The sequence below is a fragment of the Mobula birostris genome, chromosome 2 (assembly GCF_030028105.1).
Source record: "Mobula birostris isolate sMobBir1 chromosome 2, sMobBir1.hap1, whole genome shotgun sequence".
In the NCBI taxonomy this organism is placed as follows: Eukaryota; Metazoa; Chordata; class Chondrichthyes; order Myliobatiformes; family Myliobatidae; genus Mobula; species Mobula birostris.
Window position 1 is genome coordinate 102,478,964 of NC_092371.1, and position 23,419 is coordinate 102,502,382.

Below are 23,419 nucleotides of genomic sequence, written 5' to 3' on the forward strand. Positions count from 1 at the left end.
TTAGCTTGTGTACACTGCTCACAATAAATTCCAACCATAGCTGCTTAGTAAACCAAGGCATACCTTGTGTGCACCGTTCACAATAACAATGCAGGAACAGGCCGGAGATTGATCCCTGGCAGCTTTTGAGTATGAGCTTACCACAATCCTGTGAAGTGCTTTCCCAGTGCCAAGTCCCCAGTGCCTTGATCTGCTGCTCTGAGGAACTCCCATGATACAGGTGGAATGACTCAAATTGCCTGACTTCTTCACATACAACGGGAGCATCTTCACATTAAAGTGAAATGAAATAGTTTCATGCTGTGATTGTGTCAATCATTGTAATCCAGTTTTCCCAAGAACGTTAGCAACCTACTGGAGCTGAAGTACGATATAAAATTTAATTAAAGCAGCAAATATATACAGTAAATATTGATTTTTTTCTGTTGTGCTACATACTAATTGAATCAGATTTATTGAAGTAGTAGTTAACATAGAACATAGAACAGTACAGAACAAGAACAGGCCCTTTGGCCCACAATGTTGTTCCAAACCAGATAAAAACCAAGTTATTGAGTCAATTGGATTGAAAGCTGATACAATTTTTTCCCCACAAACAATAAAACTAATCTTTACTTTTCTCTTGTTAAGGGGAAGTAATGTGCAGTGCTCCCTTGAATCTTTACTTACCTACTTTTATTTTATTTATTTCGAGATACAGTGCAGAACAGGCCCTTCTGGCGCAATGTGCCATGCTGCCCAGCAACCTAATGATTTAACCCTACCCCAGTTACAGGACCATTTACAATGACCAATTAACCTACTAACCTGGTATGTCTTTGGACTGTGGGAGGAAACCGGAGCACCCGGAGGAATCCCACACACACATGGGGAGGAACATACAAACTTGTTTACACCCGAATTGAACTCTGAACTCTGTTTCCCCGAGTTGTGATAGTGCTATGCTAACTGTGATGCTACTGTGAATCTGTCAGAATCTATTCCTTGAAGTCCCAGTGACTAGACCAGTCAACAGCAGAATACGTGCATGGAATACTTGCGACATCTCTTTAACCATGCACCCGGGAAATGCAAAGAGGATTAGCAACTCATGTAAAGTTTTGAAGATCAGGATATCAGATGCAACAAAATGAGCAAGAGAACAGCACATTTAAAATAATGGCATCTAGCAGTTTGTGTTAACAGGGGCTAAGTTAACCGAATTCAGTTAAAGTCCATCCATGCTGATTGGATTGGAGAGAAATTTAATTCAAAGCACATCATTTTCGTTCGTTCATTATGAGCCATGTCGTATAAATATAGCAAACGTGGTCTCTCCATGACCATGATTGCTCTTGGCAAATTTTTCTACAGAAATGGTCTGCGGTTGCTTTCTTCTGGACAGTGTCTTTACAAGACAGATGACCCCAGCCACTATCAATACTCTTCATAGATTGTCAGCCTGGCATCAGTAGTTGCATAATCAGGACTTGTGATATGCACCGGCTGCTCATACGACCATCCACCACCTGCTCCCATGGCTTCACATGACTCTGATCAGGGTGGGGGAAAGCTAAGCAGGTGCTACACTTTGCCCAAGGGTGACCTGTAGGCCAGCAGAGGGAAGGAATGCCTTGCACCTCCTTTGGTAAAGACATACCTCCACCACATCACCCCACACATCATTTTCTATATCTTTAATAATTTAAATTCTAAAAGCATGGTGACATGGAATTCCTAAACACAGACCTGTTTTTTGCAAGAATCTTGCATTTGAGCCCAGGCTTTATATTACCAGTTTATGCCTGCTTGTTCCACGCTCTACTCCTTTCCCCCCTCTAAGTTCTATTACCAGCGATATTTTCCATTGGAGACACCATGAAGTGCCAATATCAATTCTCATTCAGAAAGACTCTACTGTGTAAATGTTAGGGGCAATGAGTCTATCCCTTTTCATATCCTTTCATGAGGTGGAGAAATATGAAAATTAACACTATTCTAAACTGTAATAATGCTTGCCAAAGGTGAAATCACAACATTAGTCAACTACATGTACTGCTTGCAGTGTGCTGTGTGTTGCTGGTAATGTACTTTTCACCTTGGCCCCAGAGGAACTCTGTTTAGCTTGGCTACGTTCATGTGTGGTTGAACGATAAATAAACTTGAACTTGTACTTCAATACTGAAGGTACATTTACAGTTGTAGTTCATTTCAGAACCTTGCCTACAATTTAAACAATTAACTATATAAATAAATTTACACTTTATTATATGCAGACTTCGGGTGGCTTGAGTCTAAAGTATTGCTCTTCAGTTTCTAGACTGAGATATTGTCTGTTTCGGTGATAATATACTAATGGTAAGTCTTCATGTATGCTTTTGAGTATTGTTGCTCTGAGTATTGTATTTGGCAGCTGAGCTAACATACCATAAGACAGCAAATGGAATGGCCTGTATTCAATACGGGAAACACTGAAAAAGCGGAGTCATGAATAGTCACCTAGAAATGAGGTGAAACATCTCAGAAAAAAGTTGAAGCCAAATGAATCAGTGCGTAAAAGAAAGATAGAGTCACAGAGGATTAGAGTTACAGTGCCAGGCACCAGAGAGAGCAAGAATAGGATAAATGTGTGGATGAGGAATTGGTACAATGGGCAGGGTTTCAGATTTCTGTATTACTGGGATCTCTTCTGGGGATATGTACGACCTGCACAAAAAGGACGGGTAACGCCTGAATCTGAGGGAGCCAATATCCTATAGGACAGGTTTGTTAGAGTTCTTTGGGAAGGTTTGAACTAATTTGGCAGGGGGATGGGAACCAGAGTGATAGGGCTGAGGATGGGGCATTTGGTATACAAGTCAATGCATTGTGTATTGAGACTGAGAGGAAGGTCAGATGATCGGGCAAAATTGCAGTTGGTGGGATGAGTTGAAGTGTCACATGGGGGCAAAATTTTAAAAAGTGATGAATACAGAACTGAGCATGCTATTTCAATGCACACAGTATTATGGAATATGGTGGACAATCTTGTAGCATAGTTAGAGATTGACAGGTGTGATGTTCTGGGCATCGCAGAGGCGTAGTTGAAAGAAGATCATAGTTGGGAGCTTAATATTTATGGATCCATATTGTATCAAAAGGACAGGCAGGGATGCAGAGGGGGTGTGGTTGTTCTGTAGGTAAAAAATGAAATCAAATCCTTAGAAAGAAGTAACGTAGGAGCGGAAGATGTAGAATCCTTGTGGGTAGAGTTTAGAAACTGCAAAGGAAAAATGACTCTGATGGAAGCTACCGTATATACAGGCCTCCAAACAGTAGCCAAGAGGTGAGATTCAAATTACAATAGGAGATACAAAAGGCAATGTTATGGTATTGATGGGGAATTTCAATATGTAGGTAGATTGGGAAAAACAAATTGGTGCAGGATCCAATGAGAGAGAATTTGTAGAATGCCTTCAAAATGGAATTTTAGAGCAGCTTGTGGTTGAGCCCTTTAAGGGATCAGCAATTCTGGATTGGGTGTTATGTAATGAACCTGATTTTAATTAGGGAGCTCAAGTTAAAGGAACACTTAGGAGGCAGTGATCATAATATGATAGAATTCTCTTTGCATTTTGAGAGGGATAAGATAAAGCCAGGTGCATAGGTATTCCAGTGGAATAAAAGGAATTGCAGAGGCATGAGAGAGGAACTGGCCAATGTTGTTTGGAAAGAGACACTAGCAAGAAAGATGGCAGAACAGCAATGGCTAAGGTTTCGGGGACAATTCAAAAAACACAGGACAGATACATCTGAGAGATGAGGAAGTAATCTAAAGGGAGGATAAGGCAACTGTGGCTGACAATTGAAGTCAAAGACAGGAAGAGGGAGGGCATATAATATAGCAAAAAATAATGGGAAGTTAGAGGATTGGGAAGCTTTTAAAAACCAAAAGAAGGTAACTAAGAAGGAGAGAAAAGATTAAGTATGAAGGAAAGCTAACCAATAATATTAAGGATACCAGAAGTTTTTCAGATTTATAAAGAGTAATAGAGAGGTGAGAGTAGATATCAGACTGCTGGAAAATGGAGCAAGAGAGAAAGTAATGAGGAACAAAGAAATGATGGATGAACATAATAACTATCTTGTGTCTTCACTGTGAAAGATACTAGCAGTATGGCAGAGATTCAAGGGTGTCAGTGGGCAGATGTGAGTGTATTTGCTATTACTAAGGAGAAGAGGCTTGTGAAGCTGAAAGGTCTGAAGGTAGATAAGCCACCTGAACCACATGCACTTCATCCCAGGGTTCTGAAAGTGGTAGCTGAAGAGATTGTGAAGAAACTAGTAATGATCTTTCAAGAATTACTAGACTCCAGAATGGTTCCGGAGAACTGGAAAATTGCAAATGTCTCTCCATTCTTTAAGGAAGGAGGGAGGCAGAAGAAAGGAAATTGTAGGCCAGTTAGCCTGACTTTAGTGGTTGAGAAGATGGTCGTGACTGTTATTAAGGATGAGGTTTTGCGATAGTTGATAAAGTTGACAAAGGTCAGTATTTCTCTGAAAAATCTGTTGGAATTCTTTGAAGAAACAACAGGCAGGATATACAAAGGGGAGTCAGTTGATGTTGTTTACTTGGATCTTCAGAAGACATTTAACAAGGTACCATACATGAAGCTGCTTAACAAGATAAGAGCACATGGTATTATAAGAAAAATAATCGAATGGATAGAAGATTGGCTGACTGGCAAGAGACAAAGAATGGGAATAAAGAGGGGCCTACTCTGGTTGGATGGCAGTGACTGGTGGTGTGCTACAGGGGTTGGTGAGCAAAGAAGTGGCAGATGGAATATGATGTAAGGAAGCGTATGGTCACTTTGGTAGAAGGAATAAAAGCATAGACTATTTTCTAAATGGGAAGGAAATTCCAAAATCAGAGGTGCAAAGGAACTTGGGAGTCCTTGTGCAGAATTTCTTAAAGGTTAACTTGCAGGTTGAGTCAGTGGTAAGGAAGGCAAATACAATGCTAGAATTCATTTCGAGAGACCTTGAATATAAGAACAAGAATATCATCCTGAGGCTTTATAAGGCACTGGTCAGAACGCACTTGGAATATAATGAGCAGTTTTGGGTCCCATATCTGAGAAAAGATTTGCTGACACTAGAGAGATTCCAGGGGAAGGTCACGAAAATGATTTCAGGAATGGGAAGTTTAATATATGAGGTGTGCTTGATGGCTCTGGGCTTGTATTCACTGGAGTTTAGAAGAATGATGGGGATCTCATTGAATCCTATTGAATATTAAAAGGCACAGATGGAGTGGATATGGAAAGGGTATGTCCAATAGTGAGGGAATCCAGGTCTAGAGGGCATAACATCTGACTAGAGGGATATCCATTTGGAATGGAGATGAGGAGGAATTTGTTTAGCTTGAGCAGAGGTTTCCAATTTTTTTTATGACATTGTTCCATGCCATTAACCAAGGGTTCCTTGGTGCCCTGGTTGGGAACCCCAAACGAGAGGGAGGTGAATCTGTAGAATGCATTGCCGAAGATCTGTGTGGAGACCAAGTTATTGAATATATTTAAAGTGGAGGTTGGTATGTTCTTAATTAGACAGGGTAGTAAAGGTTATGGAGAGAAGGCAGGAGAATGGGATTGAGAGGGATAATAAATGAGCTATGATGATGAATGGCCGAATTCTGTCCCCAAGTCTTATGGTCTTATAGTTTGACAGCACTGAACCTGGCCCTTCAGCCCAAATGGTCCATGACAACTAAGATGTCCATCAGTCTAGTCCCATTTGACTGCATTTGGCCCATAACCTAAACCTTTCCGATCCATGTACTTGTTCAGCTGTCTTTTAAAAGGTGTTATTGCACCTGCTTCAACCACTTTCTCTGACAGCTCATTTCACACAGATTTTGTGTAAAAAAAGGTTGCCCCTCAAGTTCCTATTAAATCATTCCCTGGTCACCATAAACCCATGCCCTCTGTTTTTTTATTCCGCAACCCTGAGAAAGACTGAGCGGATTCATCTTATTTATGACCCTCATGATTTTATACACCTCTATAAAATCACCTCTAATTCTTATACACTCTCACTATAACTCAGTCTCTCAGATCTTGGCAACAGCAGTTATGGGAAAGTTATTTGAAGGTATTCTAAAGGACCAGATATATAAGTGTTTGGATAGACAATAGACTGAGTAAGGATAGTCAGCATGGCTTCGTACATGGTAGGTCATGTCTAACCAATCTAATGGAGGTTTTCTGAGGAAGTTACCAGGGAATTGGATGAAGGCAAGTGAGTGGATGTTGTCTGCATGGACTTTAGTAAGGCGTTTTACAAAGTCTCACCTGAGAGGCTGGTCAAGAAGGTTTAGTCGTTTGGCATTCAGTTTGAGGTAGAAAATTGGATTAGACTTTGGCTTTGTGGAAAAAGCCAGAGAGTGGTAGTAGAGGGTTACCTTTCAGACTGGAGGCCCCTGCCTTAGTGGTATGCCACAGGGACTAGTGCTGGGTCCTCCATTGTTTGTCATCTATATCAATGATCTGGATGATAATGTGGTTAACAGGACAACAAATTTGAAGATTACTCCAAGATTGGGGGTGTGGTGGACAATGAGGAAGGCTATCATGGCTTGCAGAGAATCCTGCATCAGCTGGAAAAAATGGGCTGAAAATAGTAGATGGAATTTAATGCAGACAAGTTCAAGGTTTTGCACTTCAGTAGGATCAACCAGAGTAGACCTTACACAGTGAACAGTAAGGTACTGAGGAATGTTGTAGAACAAATGGATTTGGGAATACAGGTCCATAATTCATTGAAATTGGCATTATAGGTAGATAGAGTCATAAAGAAAGCTTTTGGCACATTGGTCTTCATGAATCTATGTATTGAGTACAGAAGATGGGATGCTATTTTGAAGTTGAATAAGACATTGGTGAGGCTTATTTTGGGGTATTGAATGCAATTTCGGTAACCTTCCTACAGGAAAGATGTAAACAAGGTTGAAAGCCTGCAGAGAAGTTTTACAAGGATGTTGCTGGGTGTGGAGGACCTGAGTTATAAGCGAAGAGTGAATAGGTTAAGACTGTTTTCTTTAGAACATAAAAGATTGAGAGGACATTTGATAGAGGTAAACAAATTATGAGGGGTATAGATAGGGAAAATGCAAGCAAGCTTTTTTCACTGCTGTTGGGTGGGACTACACCCAGAGGTCACGGGTTAATGATGAAAGGTGAAAAGTTTAAGGGGAACATGAGGGAAAACGTCGTCATTCAGAAGATTGTGTGAGTGTGGAATGAGCTGTCAGCACATGTGGTCCATGTGAACTTGATTTAAAAGATTAAGAGAAGTTTAGATAGGTACATGGATAGTAGAGATACAGAGGGCTATGGTCCCAGTGCAGATTGTTCGGAGTAGGCAGTTTAAATGGTTTTTCAGCACGGACTAGTTGGGCCGAAGGGCCTGTTTCTACGTGTTCTTCTCTATAAATCTTTTCCGCACTCTTTCCAGTTTAATAAAATCTTACCTATAGCAAGGAGACCAAAACTGAATGCAATATTCCAAGTGTTGCCTCACACACCAACACCTTCCTACTGTTTTAGTCAATGCCCTGACAGATGAAGCCCAGCATGCGAAATGCCTTCTTCACCACCCAGTCTACCTGTGACTGCACTTTCAGTAAACCAACTCCAAGACCAAGAGTTTCAACTCCAAGAGCCCTCTGTTGTATAACACTCCTCAGGGTACTTCCATTCACTCTGAATGTCCTACTTGACTGCCAAAAATGAAAAGCCTCACACTTATCCGAAATATAATCCATTTGCAATTTCTTGGCCCACATACGAGATCACGCAGCAATTTTTGATAATCTTCTTCACTGCCCACTATGCAACCTATTTTGGAGTCATCAGCAAACGTAGTAACTAAGCTTGAAAACTCTTATCCAATCGATGTAGTTATATTAAAATAAGCTTTTTTTATAACTGAAGTACATGATCCATTGGGTGATTTTCATAAGAAGACAAGAAATGGAAGCTGGAATAAATAATTTGGCCTCTCCATAATTCAATAAGGTTATTGTGGATCTTTCACCTTTGCATCACGTTCATAGAGCCATTGAGTCATAGAGAACTACAGCACAGAAACACGTCCTTGGGCCCATCTAGTCCATGCCAAACTAATATTCTGCTTAGTCCCAACTACCTGCTCACAGATCATAGACCTCCATACCTCTCCCATCCATGTACCTATCCAAATTTCTCTTAAATGTTGAAACCTTACCCACATTCAGAAATTCCACACTCTCACCACCATTTGAGTGAAGATGTTCCCCCTTAAATATTTCACCTTTCACTTTTAACCTATGACCTGTAGTTGCAGCCTCACTCATTCTCAGTGGAAAAAAAACATTTCTATACTGTCTGCATGTTCTTTAAATGCCTTACTATCCCAAAAGAGAACTTCTCAATCTGCCATGAACATATTAAACAACTGAGCTTCCACAGCCATCTCTGAGTGAGCATTCTGAGAGTTCATTGCCCTCTGGAGAAGAAATTTAAGAATAATACTTGTCTAATGCCAAAGATGGTCAAATGTGCAATAAATGGAAGTGGTCCTGATAGCTGAAGCAGAAGCATAAAATATTTAGAAGGGTGTAAAAGCAAAAAGTAGATCAAAACACAAGAGGATCTGCAGATGCTGGAAATCTAGAGCAGTACGCACAAAATGCTGGAGGAACTCAGCATTTCAGGCAGCATCTATGGAGAGGACTAAACAGATGACTTTTCAACTGGGATCCTTCATCAAAACATTTCAGTGATTTTTACACAGTGGGGGAGAGGAGTTAATGAGGTAACATGAATACAAACCAGTTGAAGCTTCAGCTTCAGCTTCAGTAACATTCTTTCCAAAGCATCTTTGAATACCTGATGGAACAATTAAGTGACTGAACAAGCAAATGTTTTTTCCATCCATTCGTCCAAAAAGAAAAGCTTATGAAAGGTTCAGAAAACTAGGTAATGATAGAGATCTAGAAGATTATAAGGCTAGAAGGAAGGAGCTTAAGAATGAAATTAGGGGAGCCAGAAGGGGCCATGAAAAGTCCTTGGCAAGCAGGATTAAGGAAAACCCCAAGGCATTCTACAGGTATGTAAAGAGCAAGAAGGTGAGACGCGAGGGAATGGGATCAATCATTTGTGACAGTAGAAAATTGTGTATGTAACTGGAAGGGATAGCAGAGATACTTAATGAATACTTTGCTTCAGTATTCACTACGGAAAAGGATCTTAGTGATTGTAGGGATGACTTACGGTGGATTGAAAAGCTTGAGCATATAGACATTAAGAAAGAGAACGTGCTGGAGCTTTTAGAAAGCATCAAGTTGGATAAGTCTCAGGGACTGGATGAGATGTACCCCAGGCTACTGTGGGAGGCGAGGAAGGAGATTGCTGAGCCTCTGGCAATGATCTTTGCATCATCAATGGGGACAGGAGAGGTTCTGGAGGACTGGAGGTTTGCAAATGTTGTTCCCTTATTCAAGAACTGGAGCAGAGATCGCCCAGGAAATTATAGACCAGTGAGTCTTACTTCAGTGGTTGGTAAGTTGATGGAAAAGATCCTGAGAGGCAGGATTTATGAACATTTGTAGAGGCATAATATGATTAGGAATAGTCAGTATGACTTTGTCAAAGGCAGGTCGTGCCTTATGAGCCTGATTGAATTTTTTAAGGATGTAACTAAACACATTGACGAAGAGAGAGCAGTAGATGTAGTGTATATGGATTTCAGCAAGGCATTTGATAAGTTACCCCATGCAAGGCTTATTGAGAAAGTAAGGAGGCATGGAATCCAAGGGGACCTTGCTTTGTGGATCCAGAATTGACTTGCTCACAGAAAGCAAAGAGCGGTTGTAGACAGGTTATATTCTGCATGGAGTGCCTGAGGGATCTGTTCTGGGACCCCTTCTCTTCATGATTTTTATAAATAACCTGGATGAGGAAGTGGAGGGATGGGTTAGTAAATCTGCTGATGACACAAAGGCTGGGAGTGTTGTGGATAATGTGGATGGGCTGTCAGATGTTACAGTGAGACATCGATAGGATGCAAAACCGGGCTGAGAAGTGGCAGATGGAGTTCAACCCAGATAAGTGTGAGGTGGTTCATTTTGGTAGGTCAAATATGATGGCAGAATATAGTATTAATGGTAAGACTCTTGGCAGTGTGGAGGATCAGAGGGATCTTGGGGTCCAAGTCCATAGGATACTCAAAGCTGCTGCGCAGGTTGACTCTGTGGTTAAGAAGGTATATGGTGCATCGGCCTTCATCAACTGTGGGATTGAGTTTAAGAGCCAAAGGTAATCTTATAGCTATATAGAATCCTGGTCAGGCCCCACTTGGAGGACTGTGCTCAGTTCTGGTCACCTCACTACAGGAAGGATGTGGAAACTATAGAAAATGTGCAGAGGAGATTTACAAGGATGTTGCCTGGATTGGCGAGAATGCCTTATGAGAATAGGTTGAGTAAACTCAGCCTATTCTCCTTGGAGCGGCGGAGGATGAGAGGTGACCTGATAGAGGTGTATAAGATGATGAGAGGCATTGATCATGTGGATAGTCAGAGGCTTTTTCCCAGGGCTGAAATAGCTACCACTAGAGGGTACAGTTTTAAGGTGCTTGAAAGTAGGTACAGAGGAGATATCAGGGGTAAGTTTTTTACTCAGAGTGGTGAGTGTGTGGAATGGGCTGCCGGCAACGGTGGTGGAGGCAGATACGATAGGGTCTTTTAAGAGACTTCTGGATAGGTACATGGAGCTTAGAAAAATAAAGGTCTATGGGTAACCTTAGGTAATTTCTAAGTAAATTGTTTTTTATGTGTCTATGTTTCTATCCATGGCGCATGGCCAAGTGGCTAGGGCGTTGGGCTCATGATCTGAAGGTTGTGGGTTCGAGTCTCAGCCGAGGCAGCGTGCTGCGTCTTTGAGCAAGGCACCTAACCACACATTGCTCCAGTCCACCCAGCTGAAAATGGGTACTGGCAAAATGCTGAGGGTTAACGTCGCGATAGACTGGCGTCCTATCCGGGGGGGGGAGTCTCGTACTCTCAGTCACTTTGCGCCACAGAAACTGGCATAAGCACCGGCCTGATGTGCCACAAGGCTCGGGACAGACTTTAACTTTATCCAGAATCATGAATTTGAATCTCTCCATGACTACTGAGGCAGCACAGTAAAGTAATGGTTAGTGTAACACTTTACGCTGAGACCTTTAAGACCAGGGTTCAATTCCCGCTGCTGTCCGTAAAATGTCTGCGCATTCTCCCCGTGACTGTATACATTTCCTCCTTCAGGTTGCACTTTCCCCCTACATTTAAAGGCATGCAAGTTAATTTGTGGGCATGCTATGTTGGCGCTGGGAATATGGCATCACTTGCTGGCCGCCCCTGCACATCCTTGTCACAAACAACACATTTCATCTAACATATATCATAGAACATAGAACATTACAACAAAATATAGGTCCTTTGGCCCAGGATGTTGTCCTGACCTTTTAACCTACTCTAAGATCAATCTAACCCTCCCTCCCAAATAGTCCTCTATTTTTTAATCATCCATTTCACTGTATATATCGATGTACGTGCGAAAAATAAAGCTAATCTTTAATCTTTAAAATCCCAAATTCAAATTGAGATGGTCCAATAAATCAGAAATTATTTAAAGCTGATTGTCATAGTATTAATAACTATGAGACTCCTGGACTGCCGTGAATTGAAAGTCAATCAGCCATTCTCACTCTTCAAGACTCGTTTATGACTGGGGGTGCATTAAGGTGGAGATCTCTCTATTGTCTGTGCTGGGATAACTAGAGATGGACAATAAATATTCAAGTTGCCAAGGTGGAAAGGTAGAGCAGACTCAATAGGCCGAATGGCCTGATTCTGCTTCTGTGTCTTATGATCAACATGTGAGCGAGTAATAAAAAGAAGTTGCTTTATAAACCACTTCATTGTGCCAATTCAGTCAGCTGAGTTTTCCTAATCTTTTCTACGTCAGGTCATAGATTGTATAAACCAAAGCAGTTGTAAATCTCCAAGGGAAAATAATAATTCATCATGATGCTTTCACACACAATGCTATTTCTTATTTTGTAGGCAAATCTGTAAGGAATTTCAAGACCTGTTAAGCCAGGACAGATCACCTCTGGGATCTTCGAGACCAACTCCAATTCTAGACCTCGACATACAGAGGCATTTAACACATTTTAGGTAATTGCTTCTATTGTCATATTTTTGAATAAACAGCCATTTGCTAATTAAGCAAATCTCCAGTAGAAGTGTAGAATGACTCAGTTGGTTTGCTCATCTGAACCATCTATGTGTGGCTGCAAAGTTCATTACAGTTTTGACTGATAGCTGTCCACTCAACTGGATTAAAGATCTCTCAAACAATTATGAAACTATTTCAGAAGAATAATCAAGCTAGAAGTCAGACTTAGGCATGACACTCTTGGAAGGGTCACCCATGTCAAGTAGGTCAAAGGATAGAGGCCAGACTAAGAGTGGTCCACTGGTTCTCCCGTGAGCATGTGGGTTTCCTCTGGGTGCTTCGGGTATCCTCCAGCATACCAACTATGTAGGGGTTTGTAGATTGATAGGTCACATGGTGTAATTGGGCAATGACGGCTTGTTAAGCTGGAAGGGCCTGTTACTGTGAAGCATTGCGAAATAAATAAAAGATAAAAATGCAAGCACATTGTAGGTAATAGCTGGGATAACACTGAAGCAACATACACAAAGTGCTGGAGGAACTCAGCAGGTTAGGTATCATCTATAGAAAGAAATGAACAGTTGGCGTATTGGGCCGAAGGTGAAGGGTCTCTGCCCAAACGTTTCATTATTCCTTTCCTACCGTAACTGCTGCCTGACCTGATATGTTCCTGTAGAATTTGGTGTGTGTTGCTCAAAATTTCCAACATCTGCAGAATCTCATGAATCTTGGTAGGTACAACACGATATGGCTATTGGGCGCCACAGTAGGTAGTGGTTAGCACGTCGTTATTAAAACTCAGACTGTTTGGACTTCAGAGTTCAAACCTGGTGCCTGGAACTTCAGAGTTCAAACCTGGACTGGGTATTGAGCAATGAGGAAGGGTTAGTTAGCAATCTTTTCGTGCGAGGCCCTTTGGGTAAGAGTGACCATAATATGGGGAATTCTTCATTAAGATGGAGATTGACATAGTTAATTCAGTAACAAAGGTTCTGAACTTAAAGAAGGGTAACTTTGAAGGTATGAGACGTGAATTAGCTAAGATAGACTGGCAAATGATACTTAAAGGGTTGGTGGTGGATATGCAATGGCAAGTATTTAAAGATCGCATGGATGAACTGCAACAATTGTTCATCCCAGTTTGGCAAAAGAATAAACCGGGGAAGGTAGTGCACCCGTGGCTGACAAGGGAAATTAGGGATAGTATCAATTCCAAAGAAGAAACATACAAATTAGCCAGAAAAAGCAGCACACCTGAGGACTGGGAGAAATTCAGAGTCCAGCAGAGGAGGACAAAGGGCTTAATTAGGAAAGGGAAAAAAGATTATGAGAGAAAGCCGGCAGGGAACATAAAAACTGACTGTAAAAGCTTTTATAGATATGTGAAAAGAAACAGATTGGTTAAGACAAATGTAGGTCCCTTACAGTCAGAAGCAGGTGAATTGATCATGGGGAACAAGGATATGGCAGACCAATTGAATACCTACTTTGGTTCTGTCTTCACTAAGGAGGACATAAATAATCTTCCGGATATTAGTAGGGGACTGAGGGTCTACTGAGATGGAGGGACTGAGGGAAATACATGTTAGTAGGGAAGTGGTGTTAGGTAAATTGAAGGGATTGAAGGCAGATAAATCCCCCAGGCCAGATGGTCTGCATCCCAGAGTGCTTCAGGAAGTAGCCCAAGAAATAGTGGATGTATTAGTGATAATTTTTCAAAACTCTTTAGATTCTGGACTAGTTCCTGAGGATTGGAGGGTGGCTAATGTAACCCCACTTTTTAGAAAAGGAGGGAGAGAGAAACTGGGGAATTATAGATCGGTAAGCTGGACATCTGTGGTGGGGAAAATGCTAGAGTCAGTTATCAAAGATGTGATAACAGCACATTTGGAAAGCGGTGAAATGATCGGACAAAGTCAGCATGGATTTGTGAAAGGAAAATCATGTCTGATGAACCTCATAGAATTTTTTGAGGATGTAACTAGTAGAGTGGATAGGGGAGAACCAGTGGATGTGGTATATTTGGATTTTCAAAAGGCTTTTGACAAGGTCCCACACAGGAGATTAGTGTGCAAACTTAAAGCACACAGTATTGGGGGTACGGTATTGATATGGATAGAGAATTGGTTGGCAGACAGGAAGCAAAGAGTGGGAATAAACGGGACCTTTTCAGAATGGCAGGCAGTGACGAGTGGGGTACCTCAAGGCTCAGTGCTGGGACCCCAGTTGTTTACAATAGATATTAATGACTTAGGCGAGGGAAATAAATGCAGCATCTCCAAGTTTGCAGATGACACAAAGCTGGGCGGCATTGTTAGCTGTGAGGAGGACGCTAAGAGGCTGCGGGGTGACTTGGATAGGTTAGGTGAGTGGGCAAATTCATGGCAGATGCAACTTAATGTGGATAAATGTGAAGTTATCCACTTTGGTGGTAAGAACAGGAAAACAGATTATTATCTGAATGGTGGCCGATCAAGAAAAGGGGAGGTGCAATGAGACCTGGGTGTCATTATACACCAGTCATTGAAAGTGGGCATGCAGGTACAGCAGGTGGTGAAAAAGGTGAATGGTATGCTGGCATTCATAGCAAGAGGAATCAACTACAGGAGCAGGGAGGTACTACTGCAGTTGTACAAGGCCTTGGTGAGACCACGCCTGGAGTATTGTGTGCAGTTTTGGTCCCCTAATCTGAGGAAAGACATCCTTGCCATAGAAGGAGTACAAAGAAGGTTCACCAGATTGATTCCTGGGATGGCAGGACTTTCATATGATGAAAGATTGGATCGGCTAGGCTTATACTCTCTGGAACTTAGAAGATTGATGGGGGATCTATTGAAACATATAAAATTCTAAAGAGATTGGACAGGCTAGATGTAGGAAGATTGTTCCCGATGTTGGGGAAGTCCAGAACGAGGAGTCACAGTTTGAGGATAAAGGGGAAGCCTTTTAGGAACGAGATTAGGAAAAACTTCTTCACACAGAGAGTGGTGAATCTGTGGAATTCTCTGCCACAGGAAACAGTTGAGGCCAGTTCATTGGCGATATTTAAGAGGGAGTTAGATATGACCCTTGTGGCTGAAGGGATCAGGGAGTATGGAAGGAAGGCAGGTACAGAGGTCCAAGTTGGATGATCAGCCATGATCATACTGAATGGCGGTGCAGGCTCGAAGGGCCGAATGGCCTACTCCTGCATCTATTTTCTATGTTTCTATGTGCCGTCCGTAAGACGTTTGTACGCCCTCCCCATGGAATGTATGGGTTTCCTTTGAGTGCTCCAGTTTGCTCCCACACTCTGAAGATGTACTGGTTAGTAGGTTAATTGGTCCTTGTGATTAGGCTGGTGTTAAAATAGATGTGGTGCTGAGTGATGCAGTGCAGTGGACTGGAATGGCCTGTTCCACACTGTATCTCTAAATACAATAAATGCTAAATAAATATTGGATTGTCATTCTGATGACACCCAGTCGTCAAAGTCAAAGTAAATTTTATTATCAAAGTACATACCTGTCACCACATACAACCCTGTGATTCATTCTCCTACAGAACTCAGCAACTCTGTAGAATAGTAACTATAACAGGATCAATGAAAGATCAACCAGAGTGCAGAAGAGAATAAACTGTGCAAGTGCAAATATAAATGAACAGTGATAAATAATGAGGACATGAGATAATGAGATAAAGATTCCTTAAAATGAGATCATTGGTAGTGGGAACATCTCGATGGATGAGCAAGTGAGTGTAGTTATCACTTCTTATTCAAAAGCTTGGTAGTTGAAGGGTAGTAGCTGGTTTTGAACCTTGATAGTGCGAGTCCTGAGGCTCCTGTACGTTTTACCTGATGGCAGCAGTGAGAAAAGGGGCATAGCCTGGGTGGTGAGGAGATCTGATGATGGATGCTGCTTTCTAACAACAGTGTTTCATGTAGATGTGCTTAATGGTTGGGAGGGTTTTACCCATGTTGTACTGGGCCAAATCCACTACCTTTTATTGGATTTTCTGTTCAAAGGCATTGGTGCTTCCATACCAGGTCGTGATACAGCCAGTCAATACACTCTCCACTACACATCTATAGAAATATGTCAAACTCTTAGATGTCATGCCAAATCTCCGCAGACTCCTAAGGAAGTAGAGGTGCTGCCGTGCTTTCTTAGCAATTACACTTAAGTGCTGGGTCCTCTGAATTAGTAACACCCAGGAATTTAAAGTTGCTAACCCTCTCCACCTTGATCCTTCAATAAGGGCTAGGTCGTGAACCTCTCCTGAAGTCTACAAAAAGTTCCTTGGTTCCTGACATTGAGTGAGGGGTCGTTGTTATGGCACCACTCAGCCAAATTTTCAATCCCCCTCCTGTATGCTGATTCATCACCACCTTTGATTCAGTCCACGACAATGGTGTGATCAGCAAACTTGAATATGGTGTTGGAGCCGTTCTTGAGCCTCTTGTACCTCTTACCTGATGGCAGCAGCAAAAGGAGAGAGCATACCCTGTGTGGTGAGGATCTTTGATGATAGATGCTGCTTTCCAATGAGAGTGTTTTCATGTGGATGTGCCCAAAGGTTGGGAGGGATTTACCTGTGATGTTCTGGGCTGAGTCTAATACCTTTTGTAAGATTTTCCTTTCAAACGTGACAAGTAGTGAAAGAACCAATGATTCATTCTAACGCCATCTTTTCACACTAATATATTGAAGAGTGTTTGTGGTTATTTGCACCATTCTAACATTATCGTTGTTAAATTATGTCTGCCAAATAACCCATCTTTATTTATTTGTTGGGCACATGGCCAAGTGGTTAAGGCGTTCGTCTAGTTAGCTCAAGGTTGCTAGTTCGAGCCTCAGCTGTGGCAGCATGTTTGTGCCCTTGAGCAAGGCACTTAACCACACATTGCTCTAGTGTCTGTGCGAGGAGTGGCACCCCACACAGACTTCCAATCTGCGCCTTGTAAGGCATGAAAATGCCCAATGCAGGCCTCTCATGGTCTGAATTGACGTTCCCTCCCTCCCTTATTTATTTGAGATCCTTGCTGAGTATGGCTGCAGCTTTAATGAAAAGCGGTTTGTCATAATGAGATTCCAAAAATAGTTTAATCGTAATAATGAGTTTGCACTGTAGCTTTAAGCTCAAATATAAGAATTGACACTTGGTATTTTAAATTCTGATGCAGCCTGATCACACATGGATTTGGCACTCCTGCTATCTGTGCTGCTCTCAGCAGCTTCCAAACCGTCCTCAGTGAAATGCTAAATTATCTGGATAAGCACACAGTTACTAAAAACGGAGGCTCACCGGAGAACAGCCAGGGCAACGGCAACACAGAGAAGGCGTCGCTGCGGAAGAGCTTGGACCCATCGCAGAAAGACAGCAAGGTCGAGAAGACAGAATGAACTCGGTGAATGAACTACAGGGTCGCCAGAGCTTTCCTGCTACTGAAGTCCACTTTTTCCAACAGGGCGTCCGCTTCTCTTGTAGGAAGACTAAACGGGAGAAACAAAAAGCTCAATGCGGGAGTCACTATTTTTACAGTATTTGAAATATTTTGTGCACAGTCATGCTGTTTGTATAGTATTTATAGTGATACACAGTACAACTTAATCACTGGATCCTAAAGTGAAGTATCCTCTTTCAGTTAACAACCTACACCATGAAATCAGCTCAATATTCACCTCATGTTACTTAATCCGACCTCCAATTTCTTAGGAGCATGGAGGCCCGGGTAGCTCCTGAAACAAGGGTGGCAAAATGATTCAGTTTTCCAATTTTGCAGTCGGAAAGATCGAAGACCATTCAAGCTCTGGCCTGGTTCTCAAAGGGTGAGATAAAAGCAAAAGCTGAAATAACTGCGGAGGTTTGAACCCATCATATTCCTACTGGTGTGTCATAATAAGACAGTAAAACAAAGGCTGATAAACCTTCCAATTATTTATGATATCTTCACCTTACAGTCAAACATTGATTATAAAAAAGTCATCGTGTCATGTAGCTGGCAATATGACCTCTGAGCATTTTCAATTTGAACCTAATTTCATCACTTATTATGACATCTGATTTTTTAGCAGAATGAAATTAAGCATCTGTGTATCTTATAGTGTTCTATATGTGAAAATAACATTACTGAAGTTGGATCACAGATAAAACTTGTTATCATTCCATAATGATATATCTGATTTTAGAGAACTGTTATTTAATACTCCGAAAAGATTAAAACACACTAAAATTCAGGAAAAGAAGTATTTATCTCACGTGTTAAATGACAGGTAATGGCGTTCCAGAAAATTAAAAGGAAAATATTCAACTGCATCGGAGGAAAATGAAGGCTCCTATATTACATCCATCATTTCATTGGGGCTCACAGGTACCTAAAGTTTGCACAAAATGCTGGAGGAACTCAGCAGGTCAGGCAGCATCGATGGAAATGAATAAAGAGTCAACGGTTCAGGGTGAGACCCTTCTTCAGGACTGGAAAGGAAGGGGGAAGAAGCCAGAATAAGAAGGTGGGGGGGGGGGGCGTAATTCACCTATCACCTTCCAGTATGTATACCTTCCCTCCCTTCCCCCCACTTTCACATTCTGGGTTCATCCCCCGTCCTTTCCAGTCCTGATGAAGGGTCTCAGCACAAAACATCAGCTCCTTATTTTTCTCCGTAGATGCAGTCTGACTTGCTGAGTTCCTCCAGCAGTTTGCATCTGTTACTCTGGATTTCCAGTATCTGCAGAATCTCTTATCTTCATATCAGAAGTGTTATGTTCCTACCTGAAAATGACGAGTTTACTGCGTTCATTTATAGAACTTAAAGCTATTTTTGTTCAGATCTCTAATATGTACAATCCTTTTTATGTCCCGATCATTTAAAGTGCCCGGTCAGGCGATATGACCAGCGTTACATGCATGAAACACCGAGATAATTTGCTGTACAATTTTATGTCTTCAAAGGATGTGGAGGAATTTTAAGTATCAGCATTCAGTGACCTGGACTTATGGTCTGGAGACACAAGCTTGAATCCCTGCATGGCAGTTACAAAGCTGAAATTCTGTCAACTGTATGAATCTGGATTTTAATTTCCTTTTAAAATAGTAAATGGGTTGTCACAAAACAAATTCTGACCCTTCTAAATGCAGCCACTGAGTCTACATATGTGCTTCTTTTCTCTCTGCTCACATATCTCGTCTGTGTGCGGGAGCAGGTCAGGGAGTGTCAGTCCCGGAAACCCCTCTCTCTGGTGTTCAAGCCTAATTCTGCTCACATATCTCGTCTGTGTGCGGGAGCAGGTCAGGAAGTGTCAGACCCAGAAACCCCTCCCTCTGATTGTTGTGGAATTTGGGATTGGCAGAATTTGGATTCGGTTCAGTCAGCGTTTCCTGAAGTTTATGTTTGATGTAGGAGTGCCTGTGTAGTATCGCGGTTAGCGTGACACTATTATGGCTTGGGGCATCACTTTTTGGAGTTCATTTCCTGCACTGTCTGTAAGGAGTTTGTGTGCCCTTCCTATCAGTGAAGGGTTTCCTCCAGGTGCTCCAGTTTCCTCCCGCAATCCAAGGATATACCAGTTAGTAGGTTCATTGGTTATTATCAAAATTATGCTGTGATTAGGCTAAAGTTAAATAGGTGGGTTACTGGGCAGTGTGCCAGAAGGGTTTGTTCCGTGATGTACCTCTAAATAAATAGATAGATCGAAACTTACAAGCCGAATCACCTTGGAAATAATTCAGAACATGTGTAGCTCAGGTTGCTGATGGTTGGGTTGAGTCGTTCTCCAGTCTTGGCAATTTACTTGCAAACATTTCATCAACATGGGAGGAGACGTTGTCAGTGCATTGTTGACTGCGGTGTGTTCAAAGGCCAAGCATTCAAAAGACACACCACAATATTTACTTATTTACTTATTTGGAGGTGCAGCACAGAACAGGACTTTCCGGCCAGCAACCCCCCCACATTTAGCACCAGTCCAATCACAGGAAAGTTTACAATGCCCAATTAACCCATTAACCGGTACGCCTTTGGACTGTGGGAGGAAGCAAGAGCACCCGGAGGAAACCCATGCGGTCACGGGGAGAGGGGAATAAATGGTCGATATTTCAGAGGGAGTCCTTTTGGCCAGGTCCTGTTTATTCCTCTCCTTAAGATGCTGCCTGACCAGCATTTTGTTTGTGCCGCTCTGGATTTCCAGTACCTGCAGAATCCCCTATGTTTATGATGTTGGTGACCTTTACAGTCATTAGAGCCGAATGGCCTCACGACAAATAATAGACAGATTGACCTTCGGGATGAAATTTAAGGAAAATAAACATAGAATATAGAGCAGTACAGCACAATATAGGCCCTTCAGCCCATTTTGTTGTGCTGACCTATTAACCCACTCGAAGATCAATCGAATCCTTCCCTCCTACATAGCCCTCCATTATAATATCTTGAAAAATAAGGGATCATAAGTGAACTGTACATGACAAAACTCCCTCAATGGAATGACATTTTGCTGTGGACTTATTCACTCATTTGATCCAGAAGGTGAGACTGAGTAAGAGGCCAAGAGGAGAGAAAGTAGTTCCAGTTCCTACCATTGTTTCTAGGAAGAAGATCACAGTTGGTGCCAGAGCAGTCATTATCGCAAACTCTCTGCCTTTAATCGTGAAACACTTTATTAATTACAGATAGAAATACAATGGAAAGGATTATGTTTCATTAACATTCTCAAAATAACAAATCATTTTACTAATGCTTTGCTGAAATATGGTTTTGTTGCATGCTGTGTCCAGAGTAAACTATAACAGATAAAATATATGCCTATTTTTTAATCCCCTTTGGCTACTCAACTATACTTGCGTTATTTTATTTTGCTTCACGTTGATTTATTTCAAAGACTAGAGAGTCCGAATGACCAACTCTGACTTGGGCCTTGGAGAACGGGGATTATTAATGACATTAGCGGACTGGAAGGCCTTGTAGGAAGCAAATCTGACAAGCCACTGCTTTCCTCACAAATTATGACTCCTACCTAAAATATGGTTTTCCTTTGAACATGGTTATTTCTTTAAATAAGTTATGAATATCACCAGGGTCCATTACCACTTCGTTATTTATATATTCTTACTATACAAATTTTGAAAAGTTGTGGTGAAAACGGATTTATGTCATTAACCAGGAATGATAACTCCTCTTCTGAGCTTTGTATTGCCCAGTGGTGCCCACTACATCAGATTTATAGATATCTTTTTTCTAGCCACCATTTAATTCTTGAACATTTTCATGTTTGTGTTTGTTATATTTTCAAAACACAAAGCTTTCACAGCAAAGGGACATTAAGCGCTTGCCCATGCAGGACAGCAGGAGAACCCAAAGACTGTAGATGTATGTATTCGAGCAATCTGATCTTCCACGCATTAAGTAAAAGGGCTTTGAGTTCACCCTACAAGCTCAGAGAACAGAGAAGGGACGACCCTTCTCCCATTCTGGCGCCAAGCTAACCTTTATTTAGCTAACCATGCAAATGAGTAACAATCAATACATTCTCCTTTAACCTTGTGTACAGGAAAGGACATTAAACAATTTTGAATTGGGTTGGTGTTGTTTAGCTAATCATGTAATTGGCTTGGCAATGTTCATGGTGACAGTCACAGTCTAGTCTGCATCTCCTCCCCATCTGAAGGCATCAGCCGAAGGAACAGAGGGCAAACAGAGATGGAAATTAAGGAAAACTGTGAAGGAAAAAAATACAGAGTAAATACTCCCATACCTGAAATAAGGAAATTAGAATGAAATTGTAATATTCATGTGATTTAAGATGGTACTGTTATCCTAAACATTCAGAACATGAAGGGGTAAGACAGCCTACGGCCTGGTGAGATGCCTCTGAGATTTGGTGAATGCACAGTGGTTAATCAGGGTTTTTGGCAGAATGGAAGCTTGGTTTTCTCAATGTAAATTAAAGAAGTGTCGCAGCTCACACGGTGCGGGCTGCTCGTTTTCTACAGTTGCATTCTACAATATGTAGTGTATATGAACTGTTGTATTTGTAATCTAATATATGTGTGCACTCGTTCACAAATAATAAAAAAAAAATCAGCTTCAGATTTATTTATCTCACATACATCAAAGCACGCATTGAAATGCACCGTTTGTGCAAACAACCAGCGCAACCTGAGCATATGCCGGGGGAAGCCCGCGAATGTTGCCAACACAACATGCCCATGGTGTTTGGCAGAGCAGTACAGAATACAACAAAACGGAACACAGCAAGCAACAGCAGGGTGGCGTAGTGGTTAGCACGACGCCCGACAGCACCAGCAACCCAGGTACAATTCCCGCCGCTGTCGGTAAGGAGCTTGTACGTTCTCCCCGTAAATCCGTGGGTTTCCTCCGGGTGCTCCAGTTTCCTTCCACACAGTCCAAAGGTGTACTGGTTAATAGGTTCATTGGTGATTGTAATTTGTCCCATGATTAGGCTAGGGTTAAATAGGTAGGTTGCCGGGCAGTGAGGCTCGAAGGGTCAGAACGGCCTGTTCAGCACTGAATGTCAATAATTAAATAAAATGACAGGAAAACAAACCCCTTTGTGCCGTCCCACACAGACCCCCTGTTTTGGTGACATCAACTCCTTAAGTATTCAACTGAATGCTGTTCCATGTCATCTAGCAACGTCTTCAGTCTTTCTCGGAGGGTTCGGGCTTCACCGGTAGCAATTCTTTGCCTTCCAAAACCAAGAGATCGAAGCAATGAAAATCAGGCCACAGAAACATAGCGCTTAGCAGAGCACTGTTACAGCTCGGGCAGTTCCAGTGTTAGGAGTTCAATTCTGGCACCATCTGTAAAGAGTTTGTACCTTCTCCCTGTGGAATACGTGGGTTTCCTCCAGGTTCTCTGTTTTTATTTCCCGCAGTCCAAAGGCGTACCGATTAATCAGTTAGTCAGTCATTGTAAGTACTCCTGTGATTAGGCGAGTGTCAAATAGGTGGGTTGCCAGGCAGCACAGCTCAAAGGGTCAGAAGGGTCTGTCCCACACTGTAAATAAATAGATAAAATAAAACAGCATTTGTCAATATTGTCCAACACAAAGTGACACTTCATTGGATTCTACCTATATGTATGAAATGAGAGTTCAGTCTAATACTTCTTCAACAATAAACAGCCTAGATGTAAAAGCTTGCAGTAACTCCAGCCATAGAAATACTACAAGGAATTTCTCAGTACCAGAAATCA

General features: G+C 41.8%; 1 protein-coding gene across 1 annotated transcript in view; it reads left to right on the forward strand.

Moving 5' to 3' along the window:
- The window catches only part of tfap2d (transcription factor AP-2 delta (activating enhancer binding protein 2 delta)), a 74,067-nt gene extending 56,456 nt beyond the window's left edge, over positions 1–17,611 (forward strand). The window contains exons 7-8 of the mRNA XM_072277603.1: positions 12,113–12,226; positions 17,392–17,611. Of these exons, the coding sequence (XP_072133704.1) occupies positions 12,113–12,226; positions 17,392–17,611 (334 nt within the window). The remainder of the gene's footprint in view (positions 1–12,112; positions 12,227–17,391) is intronic.
- Positions 17,612–23,419: the final 5,808 nt, after the last annotated feature.